This window comes from Cyprinodon variegatus, unplaced genomic scaffold, assembly GCF_000732505.1.
Source record: "Cyprinodon variegatus isolate N-32 unplaced genomic scaffold, C_variegatus-1.0 Scaffold71, whole genome shotgun sequence".
Taxonomy (NCBI): domain Eukaryota; kingdom Metazoa; phylum Chordata; class Actinopteri; order Cyprinodontiformes; family Cyprinodontidae; genus Cyprinodon; species Cyprinodon variegatus.
The window spans coordinates 1,241,856-1,265,584 of NW_015150524.1; the positions used below are offsets into that span (position 1 = coordinate 1,241,856).

The following is a 23,729-nucleotide window of genomic DNA, read 5'->3' on the forward strand; positions in this document are numbered from 1 at the left end:
CTGCTGTAACACCACAATTTCCCCATTGTGGGACAATAAAGGGGTTTTCTATTCTATTCTATTCTATTCATTTTTTAAATAAAAAAAAGTTTACAAATAAAAATCTAAAAGTAAAAAGCTGAATTCTGAATTATTTGTAATCAGTTTATTTTAGGAATCTGTTAATAAAAGCCTTCTGAAGGCAACTGGCTGTGAATAACATATTCTCAATATAAATTGTCCTTTGTAGAGGTTTAAAAGCTTTGCTAGGTTTTAAACAATTAGTTGTTAGCTGTTTCATCTGTACATTTTTTTTCAGAATGAACACAAAGAGAATACCCAGTAAAAAATACATCACTAGTCCTGAAGAGATGCTACTTAAGGCAGAAAAAGACTGGAGACTGAGGCATAAATTTAGCATCCAGCAGGATAGGCAGGGGGTGGGCAGGAGGTAGGCAGGAAGAGTTAAAAATGTTGTCCATAGACATCCCTTCTAGTCTAAGAGAGCTTCAGCTATCTTTGTGGATTTAACAGAACTTTTTAGTCCTTGGATAAACAAAGCTGATGGACACATATCAACAAAAGATGGTTCTACAATCTACAAACTACAGAAGAGAAATTGAATAAATCAGTGGTTCCCAATCTTGGTACCACTGACCTGTAACCTGATATAAATGAAGGGATGATTATCATGCTTCTGTAACACTTGATGACATCTCTATCCCAATAACTTTGTTTATATTCTATCTTATAGTACCTCAAAGGAAGACCCTTGCAGTCAGATATTCAGTATTAGATGCATGATGAATAGAAAATAACGAACAAGAGACGACAAAGCAGCTTTTAACGTTGAAAAGGTTTAATTTCAGAATCACAAGTTGAATATAAATGTGAGGTATTTCAGAATACTGTTCACCGAACAGTATTTCCACAATAGAGTAAGAAATCAGTCAGTACAAATACACAATATATTCACTTAAAACTATTAAGAAAATGTACAATAAGAGTAACTAACAGTACATAGGCAAAAAAAAAAAAAATCTCAAAGAGTTTCAATATTCAAAGGTCAGACATTATAGTAAAGCTCTTCTGTACAGATTGTTAGGTGGTGTGCCTGCGTAAACAACAACCAGTATACTTATTTTGGTTTCAGTTAAAGGTATGAATAATGTCATTGGGTTACTTTTCCTTTATAAATGTATATAGATTTACTGAACTATTCATGCAAAATATAGACATGATCTGTCAGTCTGTCTATGCTTTTATGCTCACACCGCTCCCTAACAAAGGATCAAATGCTGGGAGTTTGTTAATGCATGTCATAAAAAACCTTCTAAAGTCACATTGTATAATAATTTGTTCCTAATTTCTGTAATAAATGTGTGTTTGGTAAAAAATCAAAGACAGGCGTATAAACCAGCTTGTTGTGCTGGACATGTCCCCGTAACAATAGAGACTTTGTAAGGGAGCCAACTCCAGTTTAGGAGTTTCCAAGAAGCATTCCCCTTCATCTGGCGCAGCAGAATGTGCGGGAACTGATTAGAACCTCAATGCTCCTAATTAAGAACAATGGGACGTTGAGGAGCGCCTTCACAGTCAGCTCAGCAACACTGACACTTCCCGCACCGCACAGGCTCGGAAACTTAAACAATCCAAGTTTCTCGATAGCTCTGGTTTAGACAAGTAGGAACATTGGTCCCTCTTGTTTTTAAGAGCAAGAGTAAAGACAAAAAAGAGAGGAAGACCCTTAGAGTGAGGAGAGGAAGTCCTTCAAGCCTCCCTTCTTTTTGCCTTGGCTGTCCTCTCGAGTAAGGATCTTACTGAGACGCTGAACCACCCAGTTCTTGGATTTACAGGAAGACTTGGCGGACGATGTACTTGACCCTGACATGGTGGAAGTAATAGAGGATCTAGAGGTTGGAGACAGAATATAAAAAGTTCAGATAAAATAAGTGGCGCTTTAAGTATGATAAGAAAAACAGAAGCAAGTTACCTTGGAGTAGAGGAGGGGGTCTTCTCCTTGCCTGGGTTCTTGGGCGTGGTGTGGGATCTGCTGCTAGACTGAGGAGTCTTGTATTTGCCAGCGCTCCCTGGTGTGCCGTGGGTCTTAGCGAAGGTGGCTATAAAATCTCTGTTCACTCCTTTGTGTATGGATGTCTTACTGCAAGCGTGGCAGGTGGCCATCTGGGATGATAAGAGAAATATAAGACGTATTCATTAATACTTCATGTTGCATTGACATTCATGGTGTATGGAGGTTCTCAACATCTCACTCAAATAGGATCCACCTCTAAAGGTGAGATTTAAATAGTGGACAGGAGAATGAGATTGGATTTATTTAAGCTTACTTTTTATGGAGCAAATAAGTCAGGGATTAGTTTACAAACCAGATCTGGAAGAAAATCCAAGACTGAATAGCTCAGGTTTATGCTTTATACCTTAGTTAAGTCTGAATTATTTTTAGCATTTGCACTGGTATGAAGCAGCTTGATTAGCATGTTAAAGACAGTGGGCTGTTGCTGTGCAGTTTAACCTATTCATGTCACAGATACCAATTCTGCAATTTGATTGCAATTTGTTAATACTTAAATATGATCTAACTCAACGTGGAGAGATAAAAAACAATATCTGACTCATATGATAGATTCAAATAAAAAGGAAACAAGTAGGCATCAGTGAAAGTCATAAGGTGCAACCTTTCTATAATCAGATCCTCATGATTCAAAAAGACAGTCCAAGATTCCCGCCCTCGTGTAAATATAAGCAGTTCATTACGAGCCGAGAGTATAAAACAAATATAGAAGTGTGTCGCTGTGTAAAAACCAGGTCATCATAAATCAAATAAGAACAGGAAACTATTAAAAGCTGATTAAAGGACATATTACAGGACTATTCATCATCCTTTAGTAAAATATGCTGTTTGCCAACAGTTTTTTTTGTTTTTTTAAGGATTGAAGGCATTAAAAACAGTCAAAACACAATAAATAAACCACAAAAAAATCAAAACCTCAAACAGGAAAAAGCAGAAAAAGGAAAAGTTATAAAACCTTATTATAGTTATAAATGCCTTCTAATTCCTTTTATTCTATATTCCTCCTAAAATGACCATAACCAATTCAAAACGAGGCTGTCTGAAAACTTGGTAAACTCTACATGCATTAACACCAGCCATCAGTAATCAAAGCAGAGCTGAGCTGCTGACAAACACTGAGGAGATGGAAAACTCACCGAGACAAACGTAGCCATTTCAGATTCTGACAGGTGGTTTGCGCTGAGGACGAGTCGGTCAGTCAGGAGTTCAGACTGTCTTTCAAACTGACTAAGCAGAAAGTGTTTACTACAACACTCTACACGTCCAGCTTTATAGAGACCCTCCATCTGAACCCTCCTACTTTTCCACAGAGGCGGGGCTCAAAGGGGGACTGACCAATGCTCTGCAGAAATGCAGCTCAGATAATCACAAACATGTGAACCTAATGCTGAGTTCATATCTGCAACAAGCACCAAAAAGCTAATCTAATCATTTCAGTGAAACATTATGTAATTAATTCAATTAAACTCATACGAAAAACATCTTCATCCAGGCTTTACACTGATTTAACCTTGTATTGAAAGTATTGTATAACACTGAACTCTGACTAACCATGCCGACATAATATTATGACTTCATGAACCTGTTTAAAATGTGGGATTAGACGATAAATCTTCTAATAAAACTCACTTTTCTAAAAATAGCCTGCATGAAAGATATGTCGATGAAGAGGATTACAAAAAAATCAATAAAAATTTGGGGATTTCAAAGCACTACAAACTTTTGAAGCACGGTCTAATTGTTTGTGTGGCGCCTAGAACACGTACCCAGATTAACAGACATGTTTTAGAGAAGCAGGAATGTTACACATTACTGTGTGTCCACTGAACACATAGGAGCTATTACGCTGATAAAACTAAATTACACACTATGGGTTACTCCTTAGATGCCATGTTATGAAAAAACTGCATTTCTATGAAACTGTCTTCACATTATGAGGAAAAATTACAATTATTTTGAGGAATGTTTTGGTTTTAGATTCAGATACAAACAAGTGGAAATCAGATATAGTAAGAATATCTATTCTTACTATATCGAAAGTATTTTATGAGGGTACAGAATTTACTGTGGGATGTCGACACACTGACCAAAGCAAAAAACAGAATAAACATCTAAAAGATATAGTTGCTGTTTTGAACACAAGGGAAAAAGTAGGAGCCTCCTTGTAGCCAGCTGACTGGCAGTGCCCACCAATAGAAAGGGGAAGAGAAGGGCCTCTATTCTCTGCACAGAGAGAAAAAACTTGAAATTTTTCTCTTGTCACAGAAAAACACATTATAATATATTTGTGTTTTGACTCTGAAAATTTTTAAATCGTTAGTTTAGAGTTACTACCAGTGCCAAATCCATGTTTAATTGATTGCAAACAACTTTAGGGCAGATTTCTAAATCTGAATTTTAAAGAATTTATTTTTAATTTTTTCTTTGTTTACATTTTACTTTTCACTTGTACAGAATTTCACCTTCTTGCATTTTCATTATCATTATAAGATTCCCATCACTTCCTACTGGTATTCCGGCAACAAAGGCTTCTGTCTTCCCGCAGATCATTACAGCTTCATCAAATCAAAGCAGAGCAGAAAACTGCAAGCAATGGTCAAAGTTAATGTTTCCTCTCACTCCAGATTCTGTGAGCTTCATTAGCGCATAATGGCACACAATGTTTATAGAGACTAATGCAAAAGCTTTGATTTTACCGCTCTTAAAGCAATGACCAGCCATGTTTACAGGGGCTGATGGAGCGGCCTGTATTGGAGTGTCTGGCTTAGAGTTCTGGATAAAACACAGACAGCTGGCTACAGATGTTTGCAGCTTGTATGACCTCAGATTGTTTATCCTCCATTTAGCACCATAGACTGCAAGGCTAAACTAACAGCAGTACCAGTGTCAGGAAACTACTTTGGACCAGTGGCTCTTTTGCTTCATGTTTAGATTAATAAAATGGATATAACGGGAATTCTAATCCACACCGTGCCTGTAATTTACTCTAATCCCTTGACATGTTGGCCTTAGAACGTGGAGGAGCACACGTGAGTCGCTGTCAGGGAGAGATTTAATTTCTCAATCTTAGGATTAGGTTTGTAGATAAATAAGCACCATGGTCCATCAAGCATATGGCTCAGGTGAAACGTTCTGCATAGAGCAGGAATAAGCACCATTTATATACAGCTGGAGGGAAATTAAGCACATTCTTTTTTTTTTTTTTTTTTTAAAGCAGGTTGAGGTCAGATGGATAATAAAGAACACAGCCTCCTTTGAGTCAGCTGCCGTCTATTATTTTCTACAGCCTTGTGTATTTTGAGAGCCTATTTTTAACCTTGATTTTTCCAAACAAATATAGAAACTTTTTTTTATGACTCATGTAAAGCCTTGAGAGTTATTTTGATGGCAGCAGTGACAGAAACAGTTAACCTTGATCCCAAACAAATGCATCACAGCAGTAAAGCCTTGGATTTAATGCAGGAGCATCAGAATAGAACTACGGTTTTCAATGCTGTTGGAAGATTGTATTAAGAAGGAAGGACAAACTCATCTGCTGGGTAGCGTTGGAAATGTGACGAATAATAAAAATAAATATATTGTTTTATAAAACTTAAACTGTGAACATACACCTTTTATTAAAATAAGCTAGACATTTGCAGGAACACCAGTGTCAATGTCTAGAGTCCAACCATTTTAACATCAACATGGACAGAGATGATCTTATGGAAAAACAAAGCTCTTACTCCAAAAGGGACCCCTTCACACACTGCTGCCCATTAGGACAGACCAAAAACAAATGAAAGTTTACAGCTACATTATTTTTTTTCTCATAATAAGATGTATATTTATGAGTTGATGTAAGGCTGTTAAATTTAAGAGCTAACTGTCAAGCATGGCAGTAACAGCATCTTCCTGTGGGCCTGTTTAAATGTCACACATTGCTCAAAGTGTGCAGCATAACTGACTGGAAGGACTACATCCAGATTCATCGCCTGTACTTAGCAGCTAGATGGGTGAAAGATGGACAGAATATGTTGTATCAGGAGAACATCGATCCGAAATAAAGAAAAAGGCATAAAAATGAAGTTCAGAGAAATAAAATGTATGCTAACATAAAGCTTCTGGAAGGTTTCTAAAATTCTAAATCTAAGGCAGCTACTGGAGTAGAATGTATCACAAAAAAAGATTTGTAAATTATAAAATCTGCTTAAAGGAAAATTCCGGTCATATTCAGAATTCAAACTTCTGAAAGCACTTTAAATATTAAAATTATTACATACTGTTCAATAAATGATCAGTGTTTTTAATTAACAGTAGTTTCATGTGAATTTGCTCTAACGGAGGCATCCATGTTTGTCAAAGAGCACTACCGCCACCTACCAGTTTGTGACGTCACGGTGCGGTATCGGCTGTTGATGAAGTCCCAATGCTGTATCTGGTGTTTGTCACAACGCGCTATTATCCAAGTCATCTTGAAAACATCCTTCCAAATGTTTCTACATATTACGTGGTTTTTCTCCGGCCAGAAGTTCGATGGCTATTCCTCCTTCTTCAAGTTGGCAATCCAACGACTAACCCGTCCTTGGGGGATCGTGAATTGGAAAGATGAAATAATTATTATTTTTTCCACTTTTACCTGATGTATTACAACATCCAACAGCCATGCATGTGAGCATTGCCAGTTTAACTATAGCTCTCGTGAATTTCAATGGTGAAGTCCTCTCGAAATCTTAATTGTTGTTGATTGCAGATGTGTCTAGTAGCTCCTACTAGAAGCTCCGGCTTCCTCACACAGTCCAAAAACATGACTGTTAGGTTAATTGGCGTGTGTTTGCATGAATGGTTATTTGTCCCGTTTGTCTCTGTGTTGCCCTGCAACAGACTGGCGACCTGTCCAGGTTTTACCCCGCCTCTCACCCATTGACCGCTGGAGATAGAAACCAGCACCCCTCGCAACCCCAGCAGGGATAAGCGTGACGGAAAATGGATTGTTTTGTTGCACTGCCACCCTGTTTAGACCTTTTTTTCTTCCACACTTAATTCTAATTTTAATTGTAAACAGTTCTCTTGTTTGATGACTTTTCACTTTGTGGTTTACATTAATCAAAGTCAATGCATATGAAGTTGTAGTTTCTCTATAAAATATACAAACTAAAAAAAAATGAACTAAATGCATCATTAGTAATGAATGTATAAATGTAGCACAGATTTATGCAGAAGGAGCCAAATTATAAATGTAAAATCAAGGGCTTATAGGGTTTATTAAGCTGTGTGTCAAATGTTTGCAAGCTTAACCTATAAAAGACAGAGGCCAAAACAGACCCACATAAATCAATTCTGCAGATGGACTCCTATATTTAGCCTCAGCTCCATAAACACATCCCTTTCCTGTATTTCTCTTGGTGCCAGAGGTTGCCTTGGGTTTATTAGTCTGACCTAAGCATTGTGATATACCCGAAAGGATGAAGAAGAGGCGAGCAACAGGGCAGCCGGCTGAATTGAGTGCTGGTGGAATTCCTGAGCCCAGATAATCACCCTCACAAATGTTTATAAGAGCACTGCGTTGATGTAGACAAATATCTACAGCGCTCGTAAAAGTCATCACAGAGCACGTCGATACAGCACCATGAACCCGAAAACAGAGTAGCGGCTGGGCGATCGATGCACGCTCAGAATTGCTGAGCTTCTCTAAAAACCGCTGTGATTGAATGTCGTTAGTTTCGCTGTTTGGAGGCCAGCAGCTTGTTATAGCAGAAGAAAACAGAATGCCATCTGCAGCATGATTCCAATTTAAAAAAGAAAAAAATTCTCATATGCATTCATCTCTTCCAGTCAGTCCCTGCTGCTCATAATAAAGGTCACATTTTTTTCTGTATCACTCATTCAGATGCAAGTGAAAGCAGACCATGGAGATGGGCAGAGAAAGGGCAGAGGATTCTGCTGGTTGATTCATTGTCTGAGACTATTTCCAGTCATCTAGATTAGATTAGGACTGAAACAACCGGATTGATTGTGATTAATCAATCATTGAAATAATCGTCAACTAATTTAGTAATCGATTAATCGTTAACTGGAGTATAGAGACTCTAAAACAGGCCTTTAGCTGACAGAGCGACTCCCTTAGAGCAGTAAATGTAACAAAATTGTAAAAAATATTTATATTTTGCATTTTATATAAAAACTTTTTCGTCTGTCAATATGCTCTATCCAGAACGCTACAAGTCAAAAAGGTTTAGTTTCACCTGGTTTAATACTGTATAAAATCTTATTTAAGGAACATTTTACTCTCCGATTATTAGTTGATTAATCAAAAAAATAATTGACAGATTAATCAATTAGCAAAATAATCGTTAGCTGCAGCCCTAGATCAGAATAATGGCTTAAACTATTATTATGACCCTGTGACCTCTGTTTATCCCCTATTGTTGTGTATAAAAGCTCTCACATACGCTGTATGTATTAACAAGTAAAAAACACAACAAAAAACATATGCCTTATTATTGAAGTAAAAAAAATAAATAATTGGGTTCTTGGCAGACTTCTGTCTGAATATTCAAACTGTTTCTTGAATAAAAAAAGGCATTCGCTCCAAACGTTTTTTCTCTGTCACGAACAAAACTTAAAGCATATTCAACAATTTCTACGAGGCTCAGGTCGGCCTTTGGGAAAAGATCTCTCCTCTCTGTCATCCTTTCCAAATCCACTTTTGATGTAGGAACACTGTCCTATCGGAAAAATGCAACAGCGTTGAAGCTCCAGTCATAAAGATGAATAATATCTTCATCTGTCATTCTACCCAGTCTGTGCGTCCCAGCAGAGCCATATGCAGTAAAACTAATTCAAATGCTTATGCTACCACCTTATTTCAGATTTATTTTATTCGTTGCGGTCAAACATTTAACTCTGTTTGGTCTTGCATTAAAAATCTTAAACCCGCTGTCGTGATAAATTTCTCATCATGATGCGAACTTTGAGTTGTTTTACAAACCATAAATTAGAATTAGGAATACTAACGACTCAAAAATTGAGTCATAATTATCAAACATTTTATTGTTACTTTTTTAATAGGGGGATTGACAAATTTAATGGATTATCATTAAATGCGGTTATTGTGTGATCTCTGGTCTTATACATCATACATGTAACTGGTGTCCTGAAGAAGCCTATTCCCAATCTATACATTTTCTCAAAGTAGAACTTGTGACTGTGGGGCTATGATTGCTGTGAAATGCAGTCATGGCCATACAGCTACTTAAGAAAGACTGTAAAGACTTTTTTTTTTATCCTCATCAATACATATGTTTTAAGTCCATATCCAGGTTTTTACTTGATTTGGGCCCGGACGGTTCCTGGGTTCTTTCAAAAGGTCTGAATTAGTTTATTTTCATCTGGAGGTGACAATGTGGGACTCTGCCCAAGCTTTAACTAAAAGCTGTTTGAAATTATATGCTGTTATTCCTAAATTATGTAAATATCTACATTTTTCTTCCTGCTTAGAGTTGCTTAGGTATTGAACGATACCAAGAAAAAGACTTCTAATAAACATGCACTTTTATTCTGATAAGGATAAACTATTCTGTAGTAACTAGAACCTTCAGCATCTCTTATTTAAACATTTAGGTGAATGTATGTGCCTATTTTTGCTTGCTTGAGAGTGTAGATTAAAAAATTACTCCCAAAATGAACTTAAACTCATGCGTTTAGTTCTTCTGGGATGCACACAAATGTCTGTAAAGACCACTGTAAATTTGCATGCAGGGAAATAACCTAAACAGCTTGGAGACAGACCTGAATTTAGAAATCAGTGATTATCATTGGAGGTGACGAAGGGTGCATGTGTGGCTTTGTGTGAGATATGCAATGAATGCCATTAATGGGAGGACGTGCTGATGGATTCGGTTACAGCTGAGAAGCACTGCAAATCCTAGTGAGTCAAAGGATCCAGAAGCTGCAGACTGGTGACTCATAAACAACTACCTACATGACTTATTATAGCTAAAAAACAAACGGATCATTATGTTCCTGAACATGATTATTAGTGACAATAAGATTAAATGACGGAAGTCAGAGAGAGTGACTAAGATGGGACGCCATGGGGCTGTGTTCAGCCTCAGATATTAGGAGGAAAGTGTAAATGTTAACGTGTTAATTTCAAATGATCATATAAAAAAATGATAAGATATTAAAAAAAACTATGCATAGGCATTTTTATTCACATATAGAATGGCTATTTAAGGTAGCCGAAGAATCTGCTGGAAATCTAAAATTTATGGTGCCCTTACTGAATATATGCATATTTAAAAAACTTAACTAAAATACAACTGTTCTGCAAAACATTGTGTTTCAGAAATGAAAATATATTTGATGGTCAGAAAAAACAAATGAGAAAACAACTATGGCAATTTTTTTGTCGTCATCTTTCCGTACAAAATAAATCCAAATTCTCAAGGTGTGGCATACATTCGCTTTAAGCCCCTGTGTCAACGTTTCATATATTCACTGCAGTCTTTTTTGGAGGGAAAGTCGATTCCAAAGACTGAATTTGTTCTCCAATCTTAATAAAAATAACTTAAGTCCAGTCAGATTGAATCAGAAGAACTGTAAACATACTATTTAATTACACAGAAAGCATTAGCTTTTTATTAAACTCGTATGACCAACTCAAACCTTCCACTTAAGTCATATTAATCAAAGATAAATAATAAATATTGCTTTTTTACACCGGTTTTCCTCTTTCAACTCTTCTTTCGAGAGAAAATATTGATTTCATGTCAAATGCCTTTCCTCTAAATTGATTTTTCCACTTGAATTTTGCAATTTTGACCCAAGTCCTCCCCTGAACTACTCTGTCAGACCTTTCACATTCAAACTAGAGAAAGATCGAGACATTGGCCGGCTGATATTTATGGTCAATATTAGTGTTTTTGCTCTGTCCATACAAGCTGATATACACACATGTTGGTCAATTCATCATCGTTAGATTCATTATTTTGAATACTAATTTGACAGAGAAAGTATTTCCCTCCCACTATAGTTGTGGTGCTCAACGAGCGTTCAAACACAAACAGCATGAGAGGGGAGAAGAAAGGATTTATGGAGTAAAATACAAACAAAAGGATAAAAACAAAACTAAAATTCCAGTTTGGTTTATTAATTAACTATCCAAACAAATATGATTATATTTAGCCAGTGAGGCGACTGAACTGAATATGTCTGTTGTAATAAATGACCCTGCCCAGAAGTGTAAATCTACACTCAAAGAGGAAGGAGGGAAAGGAATGGAAGAGGAGAATATGCTTTTCTTCTTCGCTCCATTTACGGTCTGTGTCTCTTGTGGGCCTGCAACCCAACTTATTTCCATATCCGCCGCGAGATAACCTGTCCGGCATGCATAAACATTTCTGATTTATAATATCTGCAAGACACAGCTCCACAGGGTTGAGGAAAGTCTGTTGTGTACTGGCATCCACCCCGAGGGAGTCACATACTGAATATACACGCTGGTCCCAAAGGGGGGGCAATACGGTGTGAAATGAGGGGGGGATTTACAGCCACAAGTATAAACATACCATGTGAATGAGTGTGTATGCATTAGGCACGTGTTTTCCTTTCGACTTGATGCAAACTCACTTTAAGAGAAGAAGCTGTAAACACACTTTTAGGAGGATGTAGAGTTTTACTTCCAAAAAACAGAAAAGCTTTTAGAGGAAAACGTAGCCTGGAAAAAGATAAAAAAACAAACAAAAAAATGACTAGAGAACTAATAAAAAAAAAGGTAATGTGCTAGTCTAAAACAGGACCCCACCATTGTTGACACTTGTAAAGAACAGGAACAATAGGTACCAAGATCTGCAGATACTCATTCTTAGTTACAATAAACTTCTGTCAGAGGCTACACACAGACCCACACATACATACTCATTCTGCCATCGTAGTGAGGACCATGTGTTGACTACCATTGATTTTCAGTCATTTTCAACCCTTTCTATGCCTTAACCCTAAAACTAACCCTAAACCTATTAGCAAAATAGCATGTGAGGACCAGCAAAGTGTCCTCACTTTGCAGCAACTGGTCCTCAATTTGATGGTGAAATTGGAAAAATGGTCCTCACTCTAAAGGCTAGACAGGTACACACACACACCCCCTGGACTCTTACGGTAAGGAAGCTCTGTGATTATTATCATATAAAGCAGCCTATTGTATTTTATAGAGGAAGATGAGACAAATGAGCACAACCACAAAGCTCTGTGGTGACATACTTTGTCTAAGGCCATTACAAAGAACGGCGTCCTCCTGCTTACTGTTAAAGCTGATTAACATTGAAACCCATGAACAGAATGTTAAGACTGGAAAGACACTACGGATATTAGGATCTTGTGTTGGATTGTACAGTAAGCTTGTATGATCGATACGAACAGTAAATTTTAAACAGAGCGTGCACGAGGAGAAATGGGCTTGTGCATGCTCTTGCACGTGCATTTTGTTTTTAAATGGAGAGGGCAGCTCATTTAAAAAATTGGCAAAAAAACCTCTACAATACCTTTAAGGTGATTATGAAAACAAAAGCTTCAAAACAACATTGTCTTTCTTACCAAGGACTCTTAAGGAAAAACATCTCCCCAAACAAATGTCTCAAGATAAAAAGCTGTAAGTTTTAGAATAAGAAGCAACAAACAAAAGAGCTCCGACTTTCCCCTTTGATAAAACTTTCAAAAATTGAGTGAAGGGAATTTTTTGTGCAAGCAATGCACGGGCCTCTGGGTTTCTAGGTTTCACACATGTATGAAACAGGGTCCTTTCAATGTTCTCTAATCTGCATTTTATTTTGAAGTATGCCTCATTGATAGAGCACTCATTGAAGCAAATCTGTAACTCTAAATCCTCTATTTTAAACTATAGCTCTGCTATTTAAAGAACACTAAAGGATGTTTTCATTTCTACCTCTTAACCATTGTTATGATGTTTATTTGCATGCTACCTAGCACCTTAAGAAACAAAACCATTCCACATCTCTCTTTATATTTTACCGCTTTGACAGTCACTTTGCTATTGCCCCTCTACTGAGGGAAGGTGGAGTTTTGCCTCTTGACTAACCAGAGGACGACAGGGCAGCAACAAAGAAAAAAAAAAAAAAAAAAAAAAAAGGACTCAGAATATAAATATCTCAAAGGGACATTCCTGTGGCGGATCAGTTCACTAGGAAGTCATGTGACCATCCTACATAAACACCGTTGAATGTAATGACAGCGGACACGTGAGTAAGAGCAGACTTGCACAGTCAGGTCTGAGTGAGACCCAAAGTAAACACAGTCTGTTTAAAGACAGCAAAGTTTAACAGCAGAGCTAATTTTGGATCGAGCTGAACCAGAAATAATTTGATTTACTACTTGTTCTATGAGCTTTGCTTCTACATCCAAGTGCAGTTTAAGTAGCAAATGGCTAATTCGGGAGTTTTGCTTTGGTTGTACAACATATACTGCAGGATGTGGCAGTAGTATTTTAAAATAATTTAGTTAAATGTTGTGATTAACTTTTAGATAAGTAATTTTTAAGATAAGATGTAAAAATACTAAATTTATCATCTTTTGTATGCACACACAATCCTAAGATAAAGCAATGAGATAAACACAAGACTGCAAAAATGTTACTTTTGAGACTCAAAAAACATTTAGTGGTCAATTTGGTGAAATTTATAAAAAAAAAATACTACAAGAACTCACTGATACCCTGATTAAAGTATTAAAAATATGTTGTTGTTTTTTTTTATCTTTGCTGTAAAACTATTAACTACAGATTTATTAACAGCATCTGTCTTATACGCTGATCAGAAAGGCCCGCTCTGTGATTGGACACCCTCTGGACTCAGTGTAGGAGGTGAGAAACAAAAATAACATCTTCTTTGGATAAAGATGTTATTTTCTCCCACCCCATGCATGAAGATGCTGCTGAACTGGAGAGCTCCTTCAGTGACAGACTGCTGCACCCTAAATGCACCATGGAGTGTTACCACAGATCCTTCCTCCCAGCAGCTGTGAGACTTTATAACCACCACTGTTCACAACAACCTCAATAAATTGTTACATTCATGCTGATTTTTGCACAGTTTCTGTCTTATTTACATAAATAACATGCTGGTATCATTTTTGCACATCTCTGGTGTTGGCTGCTATTTTTTCCACATATCCATTACTGTAAAAATATATATTGATTAGTTACTCTTTCCAGATGCCCAATATTTATATTGTAAAAACACTGTATAGTACAGTATTTCATTTTCTTAACTCTCTCACTAAAGTTATTTTTAAAGTCCACATTTGTATGACCAATTTTGCTATAATATTTTGCTGCTGTAATGCCACAATTTCCCCACTGTGGGACTATAAATGGATTTTCTATTCGGTCTTATTTTCCTTCATCACTAAACAAACAAATGTAAAAGCAGATTTTCAATGATATAACTCCAGTATAAATTTGCATTATTAGTTTATCACTGAAAATTCCAAGTAGATACAATGAGGTTAACGGCTCTAGGAATAACAATGTTTTTAGAAAAGCACTAATTTCCTAAACTCATCAGTCTCTCTATTTGAATATAATTCCAACCCAAAGGCCCCTCTGGAAAAACGTGTTGACGCTGTCAGAGCAGGCTTACATGATTCTGAGGGAATATTTATTATCTGTTTCTCTGTGATGGTGGTGAGACAGTTTATCATGGTGATATTAATAAAATACTTAGAGTAATCCACACAGGCGGAAAAAGAGCACACAGCAGCCGCTTGGTATAAATCTACTGCTACTGCTGTCCAGCGTTTGACGTGTTCTCACATATATCTGTGTCCTACTTGCTATTTTTCTTTCAAATGTTGATGTGTTTATTTTTTCACTATAATTAATCTCTATCCACTCATTTGCCCTGAAATAATACACACATAGTGAAGAAAAAGCTACAGATTGGCTTGTGAGGTAAAGATCTGTAAAGCAAATAAATCCAGCCAGTGGTGAATATCAGATGGGCTCTTCAGAGCCTCTCTCCAATTTCAGCTGATGGATGGAGGGGAAGAAAGACCCTGTGGTCACATCCTCCATCACCAGTGCCCTCTTCTAAATGAGATAACATGGGGAGTGGGTAGGTGACAGCCAGAATATGCTTTCCATTTTGTCACTCGCTGGTGCCATCCATTAGGGCGACGGGGAAAAGTGGAGCGCTGTGACCAGAACATTGATTCTCTCACAGGTTAGGCTAATGTATAACTAAAGGTCACAGTGAGGGGAAAGGTATAAAGAAAACATGCATGAACTCGACAGTAAATATTGAGATGCTGTTATCTTTACTCACCAGCACTGAAGGCGACTTTTGGAAGCGGAGGAGCAGCTTTTTTTGTATGAGGCTCAGACGTTTTCCTCTGGCATGTCTATGTAGGACTTGCTGCACGCGTGCCGACGGACGGCGCTTTGGCCGCAGTCGCACCCTATGATTGCCCGGCTTCAGCCACTGGTAACAGTACAGACACACCGAAGTACTCTGCAACAATTTGAAGAGAGTTTGCTTGTTTTTCTTCTCTATTCCTGAAATCATAAGAGAAAATTACTCAGAACTAAACAGTTACAACAGAGGGCATTCTCTTTGTTAAGATTAATAAAAGATTTATAAATGGACTAGTACACGTAGAAAACGTCCGCTCACTTTATTTACCAAACTGTAATTAGAAAGACTGTTATTATCTTAATCTGGGCACCCTTATTCCATTCTATGGGAAAGGAGAAGACTTTATTACAAAAATGATCTGTTCCTAGAACCATATTGTCTTTAGCTGCATCCAAACAATCTAAGGACCGTTAATCTTGTTCAAGGAAGATCAACAAAAACAAGACTGCAGGTCTCATGGCATCAGGCCAGGCCCTAAAATCATATGCAGACCAACCTGCAGGGGGTTTTCATCCTCGTCCACCTGAAGTCCTGGGTAATTGTGCTTACCAAAACACCCAACATCCCCTGCCTCAACCACTTCTGTTATGTCGCTCTGAGCACAGTCATCATAAAGTGCTTGGAGAGGTCCTCCTAAAGCAGAACGAGGACCCCATCCCCGTTGGCTTGGACAACATGCCGTTTGCTTACAGAGAAAACTGTCCTACAGGGGATGCCGACTCATATCCAGCACCCTAACACCAGAATACCATTAGTGGGCTTCAGCTTAGCCTTCAACACCATCCTTCCAGACATGCTGGCCCTGAAGTTAAAAAAAATTAGGTCATCTGTACCGTTGAGGTCCTGGATCACTGATTTCTGCACCAACGGGCCCCAGACGGTTAGGTTTAGGATATCTATGCTCAGCGCTGGTACCCCACAGGGTTTTGTTCTAAGCTCTGCCCTCTTCACTTCAGTGACATCATTGTTCTGCTCCTTATCCCACAAACCTGCTGGTAAAGGAGAAACCTTCGTTTTTAAATATTATGTCCAATCCTGAACTCAAATGACATTCCCTAGCTTTGAATTTAGTTTCTCTTTTACGCATTCTGCCATTTATTATGTGCAGTGAATATTTATTTGTATTGTGTGTGTGTTTAAACACTTTTGCTTACTTGGAAGTTTAATTAAAGTGTAACCTATTCATCTACTATATAAACCACAGACTTAGCAGTTTCTAAAATAGCCAATAGCACTGATGATGAAGTTTCATTGATCAGAACAAACTATTTCAATGATGATTATTCAGGTAAATAAATATCAAACAAAAACAAGAACGTATTATAAAATATTATGACTGTGATTTAGCATTAACAAGCTCATAAATGTTCCCCATCATGATGTCCTCTGGCACTGGGCAAGGTTTGAGCTACATTATTACCTTGCCTAAAAGTTGTTGACTGTTCTCTCAAACATCATTGTTCATTTGTCCAATGAGACATAGTTTGAAAACAAAGTTGTTGTTTTAGATATCTAACTCTAGTCTCTCTCTCAAAGATGACTGAAATATTCTACTCAGGAACAGACACAAGAATGCATTTTTTACATTTTGAAATAATAATACATCATTTCAAAACCTTATAACTAGGTAAAGATGCAGGTATTTCAGTAAAGTGTATGCATATGTACAGAAAAAGTTAAGATATTGGTCAACTAATGGTGCAACTTGTGCACTGAAATCGATCTAGGTGTATGTGTATCTATAAAATCAAACAGAAAATTAATTATTTTTCTAAATTAGTAGATTTTCAACATTGTGCATTTATCAGACAGTTGTTTCGTTCTTAAGGACCAATACCGCTTCTATTTATGACGTGAACCCTTAGCAGTCAGTGTTAAACAGCATTACTGTTCCTACCCTGATGTGGTTTCTGCTGGCATGGGTCTGAAATTGCATGTGCAGAACGCGTTTGATCCCGACCCGCAGTCTGCTGCAGACAGCTGTTCGGCGGAGTATGTTTGCCGGAGGATTTATTGAGTTTCATCAACCTTGATAAGCTGGTGACAAGGTCCTGCTGGCTACTTCATTCTGTTTATCTGGCTTTTACACTTTAGGCCACAGCTGATGAAATACATACAAGACTGAATTTTGACAGGAACCGTGAGAGAATAAGAATATTTTGGTCACAACTTACCTTTAATCTTGAACGGCTGCTGCCTACAAGAGAGGAAGATCACATTAGATGTTAATTGAATTGTATTATCACGTTTTAAATAATTTAATATATGCTTCCATGTGCATTCCATTGGGGTTAGTGCATCATAAATGTTTATATAAAAACAACCTGGAAAAATCTATTCGGAAAATGTTTGACGCCAACACCCAGTGAGGTCTCTCCCAAAGCAATATAGGGCAATTTCACCTTCCCACAGGGCTTCCTCTACTTTTAGAGCACTCTCAATGAGATATTTGTGCAAACATTTTAACTAAGCCACAGCTAAGCCCTGCTAAAATTAGCTCCAGGCCTAAATCAATGACTAGGGTCATTTAGTATCTAGCTGCACGTGAGAATGGTGCAGGCTGTGTGCTTATGGAAAAGAGGAGGGGATATCAGGTTGTTTTTAATCTGAAGCTGGCTCACAGTGGCCAGCTGCTGATTGGCTAATGTTCCCTGATGCTTCGCATAAGCTGGGAGTTCAACATTATTTCATTTTGTTACATTAACAAACCTCCATGCAATTCACATTTTTAGGTGAAAACTCTAATTGTCAGTATGGAGGAGGGTGAATACAAAGGTTACTGTTAAAATAAGGCCATAAGAGTTTAATTTTTTACATTTTAATTTTTACTTTAGAAAAGCTCTGTGCAGCACAAAACTCAACCTTTCTTATGGAGCTACATTGGAGCTGTAAAGTTTGTTCAAAGCAAAGTTTAAAGTTTGCTTTAAACCTGAAAAAGTTTGTTAAAAAAAAATTATTTGAAAAATAAAAGTTGTTAAATATAAACCTGAACAATAGTTTTTTCAAAAGATAAATATTAACACCTAAAAAAAAAGATTTGTTTGTTCAAAAGAAAAAATATTTTCCGGTTTCAAGTTATTTTTTCAAACTTTCAGATTTTTGTTTTTTTGGCTTCGAAAGTATGGCCCACTATTGGCGTGTAGGTCGGATATGGAGCTGAATTGGGGCCATATATTCTATTCCCAAAAAACAAAGAAAGAAAAAGAAAAAGTTTGTTAAAAAAAATGTATACCTGAAAAACAAATGTTTTTTAAACTTTTTTTTTTTTTTTTTGGTTGAATTCTTTTTAAAATTTATTTTATGGCCAAATTTAGCTCCATATACTCTGTAAAACAGATAGATTGTGTTTTCAGAGGACACTAGAAGTACAGTCAAGCTGTACATAACTGCAGACGACTTGAGACTTTAAACAGTTAAAAAGGCCAAACACTTCTAAAAGTTGTTTATTCTAACATTTTCTATAAATCTTTCATTAAATCTAATTTTTCTAAGATCCAGCTGCTCACCACAATTTAAATAACTGCCTAAATTTAACCCAAAGGACAGCGACTAAACCATCTGATCTCAAGAAAAAGCTTTTTGAAATTCTTTGGCACACAATCAAAGCAAAGACCCAGGGTCTTTTGGGAATTCAGTTGTCTTCCTGTTTCTCAGCTGAGTCGGCTCCCAGAAACAGCAGACCACTAAGACATACCCCAGTGCACAAGACTCATTAACATACTTGTCATGCATCTCCTTTTAAGAGCATAGTTCATCATGGTGATAGAGACTGAAAATATGTGCTGCAAACATGAACTGAGGTCAGCTTGGAGATGCAATCTGCACAGTGTTGTTTATGCATCGCCCATAATGTTCAGATTTGAGGGGCGATATAAATTATCTCATCTTGCAGAGTGAGATAAATTAAAAGATTAACAAACAAGAAGCATAGCTGACATAAAGCAAATAAATGATGATGACAACAGCTCATTATGTAGATATCAAGAATCTCAATCTAAGCAAAAGTAGATAGTTAATCCCCATACATCGGCTCCTTTGATTGTGCCCCCCACCCCAAGAAAAGTAAAAAAGGGATATACGAGTTAAAACTACTCCTTCAGCTGTAGAGACAGAAAAATACACAGTGTTGGGTTCAGAAAAGCTAGAAAAGAAGAAAACAACAGTTTTCACAGAATGAGTAAAGCTTTCACAAATAAAAAAAATGCATTTTACTGAATCCAGAGTCAGTTTATAGCTGTTTACTTTGAGCCTGGCAGTGGTTTATAAGCATTAAAATTGCTTCTGAAATAAAGTTACTCTTTTTGTTGCTCTGTTTTTTGTAAAAAATAAAGCAAAAGTGTTAAAAATGCAAAAAAATTGTTTCAATAAAGTGAGATAAGTTGAAATATATAGTCTCGAGCTGCTAAACTTCAGAAACAAACAGCTAAATAGTCTTTTTTTTTTTTTGCCACTTCCAATGTTTCCGCAGCATCATCTCAGCCACAAAGATTCAAACTATAAAGGCAGTTTGAATCTATCTGACTCTCTGAATATATAAGGGAAATGCTTGTATGCTTAAAAAAATAACACCCTAGTTAATATTATGACTGGGCATAATGCTTGGACAATTGTGATTCCTTATATTCCTTATTCTCCATTCATTAGATAAAAATAAAACAAGGTTTCACAGAAGCTGATTTAATACTCTATACAAACAGATCGTTACTAAAACTTTAAAACAAACACAGAAATGTAAACAAAGCAAACTATTGCATTCAGTCAACATTACACAGAGAAAGTTTGCACAACAAGCATCTTTGGTTTGCAAACCTAATGAGAAAAACACCCACAAACTAACACCATAGTTACACAATGATGAAGACCCTCATAGCAAACGGGTCAATCATGAAAACACAACAAACTCCAAAGTGGCACTACTGAGATTCTTTTAATGGATTGGGAAATTCCCTCACATCTACCGAGAGGAGTTAATAATGTGGATTCCTATTAGGGTCATTTTCTAGCTATTATTCAAGCTTTCACATAACACCCTTGATGAAGCCCCTTTAATTAGCTCATCAAGTCAAGTGTAAAATGTTGGCTGTGGCTGATGTTTATGCCTTTCTTTCCAGGCACTTTGGCATAAAAATGGGATGCGTTTGCAATCTGGAAATGGTTTTTTAAACTGTGCCTCTTGGGCAGTTGGTTACTGTTAAAACATGTCAAAATGTCCAGTAAGACAACCGGGTATTGCTGCATAGAAATATAAAGAACAGATCAGTGTATTAACATTGCAAAGGGCTCATACACATATCTGTAAAATATTCCTAACTGGGGTTTACAGTAAAGCCTGTGTTTATGTTTCCATCCACCTTTTTGTTGTTATTGGCATTAAAAGTAACGGGGAAACATTTTGGTTCTTAAGATATGAAGACAGGGAGCTCTAAAACACAAGTTGGTTCAAAGAATCGACTCAAGGGGACTGAATACTGCACTGCATTGGTAGAAAAATACTTAACTGTGTTGGTGCATCCAAACAATCCCTGATCAGTGCACTGCAGTTTGTGGCATCCTGGACAATGTGGGGGTTGGAACACCTTTAGAAAGGTTTGCAGCTTTGTGTTGCACATCAGGAACATTCTGTCTACCTTTAATCAAATTGCATTTTAAGGTTGAGCTTTGTTTATAATTAAGTATAAAGCTTATTTAAAAAAAAAAAAGGACAGTGTACTGTTTAAATAAAATGTACGCTACCAGATCACAGCCTTCTCTAAAAGGAATTGCTCCACTCTTTATAATGCCTGAGGATTTTCCCACAAAATTACTTCTAGCTTTTCAGTTTCTGAGAAATCCAAGGTAACAATGCAGCGAACTGTGACTACCGCGGTAAATTGGAAATTGGTATTATCAAGAACCAACAATAGGCCGATCAGCAGAAAGAAAGCGAAAGACTGTGTGCTTTTCAACATGGTTAGACTTACCAAAAATGAAAAAGAAGATGAGGTCTACAGAGGTGAGTTCCTCTCGTGCTTTTACTGTGCAACTACAAAAGCAGTGCAACTAAGCTAATGAAAGCCATTTAAACAGTATAGGAAAGAATGATTGGATGGAAATCCTTCTTTATAATCCCTTGCAAGAATCCCAATTACAAGAGGGTCAATTTTCCAGGGAAATCATAATTTTGATAAATATTGAACCACCTCTAATCTGTTTTATTAACAATCCGGAAATAGACAGATTTCTTTAAAAAAAATAAAAATAATTCAAATGTAACAGCTTCCACCACTTTTTGGACTATAAATACATCCCCTCACAGAATCGCGTATAATGCATATAATGAGGAACACACTGTATTTTTTAATGCATTAACAAGTATTGTCATAGAGTTGCTCAATTTTCCTCTGGATTAAAAACTAACCATTTGATCAAAGAAGCATGTTTGTTTCTCTTTTAAAAAAATAAGTGATATAAATTGAAACGGTCAGTTCAACCCAAGAAGAAAATTGCAAATCAGTATCAGCCAGGAAAAGCATCATCAGTGCATCTCTTATGAAAGCCTTAAATGTTAATAGGCTATATTATTTCAGCAGCAATCAAACATCAATCATCTTAATCATTTTAAAGTTTTTGTATTTTTGGGGGGTTTAAACTAGGAAATAATTGTTATTTTTAATCCAGGTTTTCATAGCATGAGAATCTCATTCTGGATTCACAATAACAGCACATGGAGTCATTAATAAAATATAAACACCAGCAGACAGTTACACTTTTCAGCTCTTAAATAACTAGAACTTTTTTCAGTCAAAGGAATTATTTTATATAGAATAGTAGAATTATATCAAGAATATATGGCTTAGTGGGAAATGAATATAATAAAGTTATAAGGCTTAAAGCATGACCAGATCTCAGTTACTTATGAAGGTCCTCCACCTAGCGGCCACATCGAGTCATTACATCAATAAGGCGCACACTGTGATGGACTTGTTGTAATCCTACAGTTATCGTAGAAATTGAAGAAAAGTTCTTACAGAAGGAAACGTGAAAGCTCCGGGCATTTCTCCTCATAAAGCAGAGAGGCTTCCAGTAGAAACTTTGCGGCTTTTTGCTCGGGAGAACGCTCCATTTTACAAAGAGGCTCCTCGTGTTACAAATGGAAGAAGTGAAACTCTGCGGATATAGGTCAAAGGAAACCAGCTGTACTGCTAAAGGGCCTGAAAGTACAAACTACACCTTTGGAGAAGCAAAGGTTGAAGCTTTTAGCACTGATATATCCTATGTTAGGTGGAGAAACACACGCTGAGGAATTCGGGTACAAACGTGAAGTCGCCTGGTTCTGACGTTTCCCGCGTTGCATCATGGGAAAGCGAGTTTAAAACTAAACTCCAATCTAAAAATACGAAACAATAGAACATGTTGTAATGTCTGAATTTGAAAGCGAGAGAATATATATGAGGATAGAGTTTGAATGTATTAAAGAAAAGATTCATTTAGTAGATATTTTGAGGAAGAATTTAGGGAGTAAACATATCCAAAAAAAATTATTCGATTTTTAAAGAAAACTAATAATAATAATAATAATAATTTAATAAATTTTGATTATAGAGAGGGTGAATGTGTGTATGATATAGACGGATAGAATACAAAGTTATGTTTTTCTTTTTGTTTTTTTCTGTCTTTCTTTTTTTCCCCTAAGAAATTAGATAGTCCATCACGAACCACACTCCATAACAGTAAGTGGCGGTAATGCTACTAAATGTTTGTTGCCAACCGCCAATAAATCCAATAAGAAGAAGAAGAAGAAGAATTTGGCTCAGTTGCAATTAGCTGAAAGGGAAAACCAGTATACACTGAAAAAAAGGTTTAAAACAATGGTGTTTTAACAGTTACTCTATAATTTGTTTTACTTACAGACTCAAATAATCTTATCAATGGATGGGTGGTTGGATGGATGATATCAGATAGACAGACAGACAGACAGACAGACAGACAGACAGACAGACAGACAGACAGACAGACAGACAGACAGATAGATAGATAGATAGATAGATAGATAGATAGATAGATAGATAGATAGATAGATAGATAGATAGAATGATCAATCGATCGATCCATGGTTATTTACATGTATGTGCCTTAAGTCAAATTCTATCCTATTTCGGTAGCTAAAATGAACCCAGTTATTGTCTGATTTTGCTGAGCCTATGAAAATGTAGCCTTTATGTCTTGATTTTTGCAGTGAGGAGTAGTACCTAGTGATGTCTGCTTCCAGA

At 36.7% G+C, this 23,729-nt stretch overlaps 1 protein-coding gene across 2 annotated transcripts; it reads right to left on the reverse strand.

The window, feature by feature from the left end:
• Positions 1–829: 829 nt before the first annotated feature.
• On the reverse strand, positions 830–22,790 carry LOC107083235 (chromosome unknown open reading frame, human C18orf21). 2 transcript variants are annotated; one of them, XM_015372266.1, is made up of 6 exons: positions 22,488–22,750; positions 20,979–21,031; positions 17,655–17,677; positions 15,391–15,620; positions 1,973–2,163; positions 830–1,889 (listed from the first exon to the last, which is right to left on the reverse strand). In XM_015372266.1, exons 1-6 carry the CDS (start codon positions 22,512–22,514, stop codon positions 1,727–1,729), a joined length of 687 nt encoding a protein of 228 aa, XP_015227752.1. In that variant the 5' UTR covers positions 22,515–22,750; the 3' UTR covers positions 830–1,726. The 2 variants fall into 2 exon arrangements, with proteins under 2 accessions (XP_015227752.1, XP_015227751.1); XM_015372265.1 differs by lacking the exon at positions 20,979–21,031 and having other exon boundaries at positions 22,488–22,790.
• Positions 22,791–23,729: the final 939 nt, after the last annotated feature.

Excerpts from the sequence above, each read along its gene's own strand:
- LOC107083235 (XM_015372265.1), bottom strand. The coding sequence starts at position 22,582 with ATGGAGCGTTCTCCCGAGCAAAAAGCCGCAAAGTTTCTACTGGAAGCC. Across the intron at positions 15,621-17,654 it reads GCAGCCGTTCAAGATTAAAG|GAATAGAGAAGAAAAACAAG; the intron begins GTAAGTTGTGAC and ends TTATGATTTCAG. Across the intron at positions 1,890-1,972 it reads ACCCCCTCCTCTACTCCAAG|ATCCTCTATTACTTCCACCA; the intron begins GTAACTTGCTTC and ends TCCAACCTCTAG.